Here is a 7,500-nt window from a genome sequence, read left to right on the forward strand (position 1 = left end):
AAACTGTCTTGGCACAAAATGGACACTGCTGCCACATGGAATGCACTTCCTGCCGTCTCCAGAGCATTTCCTGCAGTGGAGACTGTAGGCAATGTCTCCCCGGCCTCCTGTGTCCCGGGGAGGCGACCACTCCAGGGTGACACAGGTCTCGTTCACGGTGGAGATCGGGTTCTCAGGAGCTGATGGAGGACCTGTGGGAAGACAGGGAAAACAGGGGAGTTTGGTTCAGTGCAGTTCTTTTTTTTTTTTCATGAACATGAATTCTTCAGGTTTATCTTCTGCAAAGTTCAGTAATGATGATAAACTTGGTGTGAGTGCAGTATTTCAGTCAAGCCATTTGGAAATGACTGGAGATGAATGTGAAGAGAATGTTCATGAAAGAAACAGTCAAAACAGTGTAGTGACACTACAATCTGACTGACGACACAAATTCAAAAAAGTCTGCAGATTGAATACAGTTTAGAAATTGTTTACAATTCTATGTGATCTTATGTGACTGTAATGTTAAAAAAAACAACATTTGGGATTAGATAGTTAAAAATATGGAAAGCACATAACAGTTTTGCTTGGATGATAGGTCAAGTTGTTTGACACTCATCTCACTCTAAGTAACTATACCCCATCTACTAAAGTGCCAGTCGATGGTTAAAAGTTCAAGAAATATTGAATTATGAACCCCAGGTTAATTTTCTCCTAATATGAACATATAGCATTCTCTTCATGTTCTACCATTAGCAATTTAATTGGAGCTTCTATTTGGAGTAGAATTGATTTTAATTAAAAATGAATTGATTGAACCAAGCCAGAGGGTGAATTAATGAATGGCTTAGAAATGGATGCTGAGATCGGCTTATTAGAAATTGAATGTTATGAGAATAAAGCATTTACATTAGGAAATCTAAAAGTTATCTTTGAAGACAATTTAAGTGTTATTCATATGACACTGAATAGTTTGGATTTGTTGGGAAGTCTGTCCTCAGGTATGAAGCAAGTAAAAACTCAAGCGATAACAGACACTGGGAGCTGTCCACTTGTTTTGAATAGTAATGCTCAAACAATCAGCGTGTGAATCCACAAAGTGACACAAATGCCTCAGCAACATCACTTGTGCTATTTATCATAGCTTTATTAGAACTGCTCACATTCATATATTAATTAAAATGTGTTGAGTTAATATGTTTGACTTTGGCAGATTTTAAAGCAGATCCATGTCAGAAGATTGAAAGAAGTGAGAGCTGTAATTCTATTTTACTCCTAAAAGTTTTTTTTTTTTTTTTTGCAACAAATTCTAAATTGCAGATGTGAGTGCATTATTGCATTCATGTGCTATTTCTTTATCTTTTAGTCGACATACTAATCTGTATGTGGGCAGTTGGAGCTCCAAGAGCCGTGAGGAAGCAGTGTGGGAGCAGGGACCCTTCCTGGACGCCACTAGATGTCCATTCAGCCTGACATCTCATCAGGTCCTAGCTGAGTGCTGAACCCCAGGGGGCTCCTGCCAAAGCCTGGGACATTACTGATTAGCCTTCCCAGCAGCAAGCCTCTCTAAAGGGCAGCGGGGTTGGGAGAACGCTGGGCGTCAGGGGATGGAGGCCATGGTGGGGATAATTGAGGCTGTCGGTCATAAAAGTGCTGATAGGGGTGTGATTCCTGGCCCCGCTAATTCAGTCTTTTTCCTCTTTTTTCCCTCAATCCTCCTAGTAATCTGTCCATCATCATCATTTCCTCACTGCTAATCTGCCTTGTATGTCATGTAGATCATGTCTCTCTAATGTGCTCACTCTTTCCCTTACTATTCTGCTCTTTGCGTGTGCCTTTAAGTGTCGCTCTCCATCTCCCTCTTCGCCTAATTCTTTTACTTCTGTTCCTCTTATTTTCTCATTTCTTTTCCCTCTATCCCTCTCAATACACTTTGTCATTCAGGAGAGCGCCACAAGAGTGACAAGATGGAGTAGGGCGAAAGGATGACTCTCAGTGCACGTGCGCGCACGTGCGTGCGCATGTGCGTCTTTGTGTGTGTGTCTGTGTGTGTCTACGTGTGCGCACATACACATCTGAACAAACCGTTACTCATTTCCAGCTGATATCACCTGTCACATCTCACCTGCTACAACGATTAATGAGTGTAATCTACCGTAACCTGATAATGGGTTTGAGCCTCCTGTATGTGTGTGTGTACGTTCCTGAGTGTGTAGAAATGTGTGTGTTCCTCAACATTTCACTTTCTTTCTGTCTCTCTCTCACACGCTCTCGCTCCTTCTCTGTGCCACTGTCCCTCTCTCTTGCTCGCAGAGCCCTCTGTGCATCTTAATCTATCTCTTCCTGTCCTTCTCCTTCACTCGGTCTCACTCTTCACCTCTCTCTCTGTTGGTGAGGATGTGGTACATCCTGTATCCTGTGTGTATCTGTGTGTGTGTGTGTGTGTGTGTGTGTGTGTGTGAGAGAGAGAGAGAGACAGAGAAAGAGAGAGAGAGAGCCAGAGATGGAGACAGAAATATATACAGCTCTCTACCGGAATATCACCAGTATCACTGTTCTCATCTGAACTGGACTATACCGGCCTCTAACCGCACGGCTAGCAGAAGTGGATGTGTGTGTTTATATGTATCTCCAGTGCTATGTAACCTTAGAGTAGCAGAGGAAGCAGAGGAGGAGGGGGAGGATGGATGGATGGATGGATGAATGGATGGACAGTGAAAAGCAGGCCTGACACGCAGCATTCATTCTTAGAGTGAGACATGACAAACAAATGAATGTCTCTGTATTTTTGCCACAGGTCGAGAAAGTCCTCAAATACTTAACCAAAAGTAGCAATGTCGTAATGGAAAAATGCTCCATTAAAATTAAAAGTCATACATTCAAAATGTTACTTAAGTAAAAATATAGAAGCATTAACTGGAAAATGTACTTAATTATAGAAAGTATAAGTAATCGTGAAGAATGGTTCCTTGCATAGTGTTAATTATTGATGCATTAACCTGTGAGAAGTATTTTAATGTGTTAGCTCTAACTGCTCCTTATACTGTTGGCTAATTTCAACTCTAAAAATACTTCACGTTTGATGTTTTGCAGGAAAAACGGAATTCTGCAGAGTGACTAGAAAGTGCAGCCGTCAAAAAGTCTCTAAAGCAAAACTCTCTCTTCCACAATCTGCTAAAACTTGAACTCAAGACAAAACTGGAAGCTCCAGTGTTAATGAGGACATGCTCCTTTCGGAAACAAAACCAAAACAGGAGATTGTTAGGTATGCACGGCAAATTTATCATCAACTCCGCAAGCCGTGATGGAATGGGTGTAACATCAACAAAGCCAGTCAAACAAGACATGATTAGACATAAACTATGTAACTGTGGGTAACCGCAGATACGTAGCGTTAGCTAGGTTTCACTAAGTGGTTTCTGGTAGACCTCATTAATGCGACGGCAATGTGGATGCGGAGAAATGACCGGATCTCCTCCTTCAATTCCTACATCAGCTACAGGCATGCAAAAACACAGACGGGGAGACAGAAGCATTTGGAAACTGAGGGAGCGACTTGTCTGTCTTGAGAGACTATTTGTCAGATAAATAGTGTGGTAAAAAAACACAAAACCTCCCTTTGAAATATGGTGATGTATAAAGTCTCACAAAATGGAAATACTCAACTAAAGCGGCAGTACTTCAGTCCTGTTCATAAGCCCAGTACTTGAGTAAATGTTACGGTGACCAGGGATAAGTTTGGGATAAGTTTGGGGGTTAGCTCTATGAGTTTTTAGTGTTTTTGTGTGCGTGTCACTCACGTGTGCAGGCCATGGAGCGTGGGTCGGTCTCAGCGCGATAGTAGCCTTTCTCGCAAACACACTCGGATGCCTGCTCCTGGTGGGAAGAGCTGTGAGGAGGACACTTGGTGCAGTAGGCATCGGTGGCAGAGGCTTTGTAAGTACCAGGTCTGCACGCTGGGAAGAAAGGATACAAACACAGGTGTTGCTGTGTGTGTGTGTGTGTCTGGGAGCAATACAGATACTGTACCAAAATGTAAAAGCATCATCAAACAAAAGAAAGGTTACATCATGTTTCACTACACTATGGAGACTGCTAGATATATTGTTAGGCCTACATAAAAACAAAGGAAAAAGAATCAAAAAGCTACAAAATGTGTCCATATCAAAGTGGGAAAAAAATCAGCCTTGCACGTGGAGCATTGCTACACTGGGACTATAATAGATACTGCAAGCAAATGGGAACGAAAAATCACAGGTTTGCACGATGCCGTGCAACATCCAAGGAACAGAAGCAGAAAACAACAACAACAACAAAAATGACAACAAAACAAAACAGTTAATATAGTGTGACATTAGGCCTATGTGAGATCCTATAATTTCAGAGTAAGGGCATGTGCAAACACCGGGTCGCACAGTATAATCAAATGCAACAGCAGATCAGCTGTCATCCCTTTTATATAAGCATTAGATCTTCAGGCAACGGGGGAAGGAAAATACACAGCCCGAGTCCCAGCAATAGTCACAATAACATAATATGACTATTGCTGCGGCTGTTACAGTGGCTGCATATTAGTCATTACAAGGAGTCATAAAACTGGGGAGAGAAAACTGTGCTGCTGCTCAACAGGAGCAGAAATAGATTGGGGACCTGAATGATTTCCCCTTTGCATCCTTGGCAGAATAATGGAATTCCTGTCTTTCCCTTTGGTAATCTGAATATAGATTACGCATGTATTTATTTATGCATTCATGGGCCTGGTATTCCCATCTTATGCACTTTTTCTCCTAAGGTGGCAAATGGTCTTACAGTGTGCAAAACTCAGAGTAAGGAAAATGAGGGTGTTGGAAATGCAATTCGATAGATGCTCCGTGTATATGTGTGTTTATGTGTATGCGTGTCAGTGTGTGTTTGTGTGTGTGTGGGATGGATCAATGGCCAGATGGATTCTGCCAGGTGCTGATTGCATGTTCGTGTGCTGAGCGCTTGTGTGGGAGAATGTGTCAAGTACACGGGGGCATCGTGTGTGTGTCTGTGTGTATGTCTGCTGATTGCTTGTGCTGGTGGTGAAGGTCATGAATTTACTCAAGCTGCACGTCACTTGTATCAGAAAGGCCATAAATTATCACACTCTTGCGCGCACACACACGTATAGACACACATGTTCGATACAGCGGTTAACCCGTGGACAGAGTGATAGAAAAGTGGCCTAAAAGTAGTGTGATTTCTCACTGTGGAGGTAAGTTCTTCCACCTGGATGCAGCGCTCGCTTGCATACAGACAGTATTTTTAGGCAAATCATTCATCATAGGGGAGCAAAGTCCACTAGCACAATCCCCAACAGACCCAAAAGAACACTGGAAGATGTGTGTGTGTGTGTGTGTATGTGTAAGATAGGTACAGATAGAGAGATAGAGCAAGAAAGAAGAAGAAGAAGAAGAAGAGAGGAGAAGGGAGACAGAATTCTCAAAGGGGTTCTGCTCTCTTTCCTTCCTCCCTCCCGTCAGATTCCAAGGTAATGGGTGTGTATGCACTGTGCTAGTGAGTGAGTGAGTGAGTGAGTGTGTGTGTGTGTCGATGTGTGTGTGTGTGTGTGTGTGTGTGTGTGTTCCTGTGTATCGCTCAGTCCTGTTAGCTGTTGGCTAGGCTGTGGGAGAAGGGAGGAAAAGCAGCTTTTCTCCTGGGATGTTTTTCATCCGGAGAGTCCAGGGCCAGCCACAGCCGGCACAAAGGACCCCGGTGCCACGGGACAGACAGGGTGAGCCTGTGCCAGGCCTGGCACCCCTACAACTAACTGAAGCAAAAAAAAAAAAAAAAAAAAAAGAAACAAAAACTTTTGTAAGAATAGTGGCTTGAGTTATCCGCTCTCTATACTGTCTTAAAATCTTGTTTTTCTTAAAACATGAAAAAATCTGCCAGAGGGATGAGATAATCCCACTTGCTTCCAATACTAATCAACTTGTTTCCTTCATTTTTTTTTTTTTTTTTTTTTTAAATCCAGTGTTATTTCCTTGATAGTGGGCTGATCTGCCTTGTTTCAACTTACTTACCCTTGTTCCATGAGAAAAACCTGAAACCTGAAACAAGTGAAACTGCACTGGGAACAGGTGGGATTATCTCATCCCACTGGCATATCTTTTCACTTGTTTTGAGAAAAACAAGATAATAAATCTGAATATATGAGACTTATTGGTGTTTCGGAGATTTTTTTGCACAGTGCAGGATGTTTACCTCTCTGCCTCTGCTTTCTCATTCTTTCACCCCTTCTCTTCCTCTCTCCAACTCCCCTTTTTTTTTTATCCTTTTCTCCCTCTGTCCTTGCCTGTCTCTCTTTCTCTCAAGCTACCGCTGTCCCGTGCCCCATGGGAAACAAGTTACTTGACTTGGCTCCCTCATGATTAATGATTTACCAGAGATATGAAAAAAGGACAAGACAGTGCTCTCTCTTTCACACACACACATACGCACACACACACACACGCACACACGCAGCACCGTCTGGAAAATGCAAAAAAGTGAAAAGTGGGGGGAAAAAAAAAAACAAAGAGCCAATTTGCATTGACTTCAAAGTCACAGTTCAGAATATGTATGGTGTGTGTAGGCGCGTTATTGTGTGTGTTTTTCTAAAGACAGAGTGGTCTCAGATCCAGTGTCTTATTAAATATTCATCCGGTCACCAGAGAGAGTCAGTGTGTTTATGCCAATCGATAGCTCTTAGATATGATATAGTACTGCTACTCAAGACACACCCTCAGTCACCACAGGCTGGACGAGAGAGGGACGGCCACGCAGCCTCCACTGGGAAAACATCATACATGAACTAATGAAATGCTGCATTTGATTTCATAAGGTCTATTCTGTTCTGTTCTGTTGGATGGACTGTGCATTATCTTAATGTTGGCATCACCGGGATGTGCTGTATGCATTCAGGCCTGTGACACAGTGTTGGAATGAACATACAGTGTTGATGAGGTTGTGCAATATGTTATTTTTAAACCTTTTCTAATGGGACTTTGCATGTGTATGTGCATGGAGAGTGTGTTAGATGCTATATGGTCTTTGTGTATGATCTCATATATTTGGGTAGCACTTTATAACGACCATCATTAATAAATGGTTAATTGATAGTTAAATAAACTTTAGTTGACAGTCATTTTTTTCAGTGAGAACAATGAAATGATTATTAATAATGTTCACTTATTACACAGTAAGTTAATTTTTAACGGTTTATTGTTGCAACTTTATAATAGCCAGCCAAATAATGTTTATAGATGATTAACAAACCAAATATTATACATTAACAAAGTGGTATTAAATATCTGATCCATCTATCTATGTAGTGGTTGTAGATGTTTTACATAGTTACGCTTACAAACGCTTACAAAGTTTTACAAATCCTTTGGTAATAATTAGCAATTGCTTAATATCGTGTATGAAATGTTATAATGTGTGCAACAATAAACTGTTAATAATCAATTTACTATATAATAAGTAAACAATTATCATTTCTTTATTTGTTAA

General features: G+C 41.5%; 1 protein-coding gene across 2 annotated transcripts in view; it reads right to left on the reverse strand.

Moving 5' to 3' along the window:
• The window catches only part of epha4b (eph receptor A4b), a 96,967-nt gene that overhangs the window by 46,243 nt on the left and 43,224 nt on the right, over positions 1-7,500 (reverse strand). For both annotated transcript variants that reach the window (XM_030074340.1, XM_030074339.1), the window contains exons 6-7: positions 3,780-3,935; positions 1-191 (exon numbers count right to left, since the gene is read on the reverse strand). The exon at positions 1-191 is cut by the window's left edge and continues 145 nt beyond it. In XM_030074340.1, the coding sequence (XP_029930200.1) occupies positions 1-191; positions 3,780-3,935 (347 nt within the window). The remainder of the gene's footprint in view (positions 192-3,779; positions 3,936-7,500) is intronic.

Source organism: Myripristis murdjan, chromosome 17 (genome assembly GCF_902150065.1).
Source record: "Myripristis murdjan chromosome 17, fMyrMur1.1, whole genome shotgun sequence".
In the NCBI taxonomy this organism is placed as follows: domain Eukaryota; kingdom Metazoa; phylum Chordata; class Actinopteri; order Holocentriformes; family Holocentridae; genus Myripristis; species Myripristis murdjan.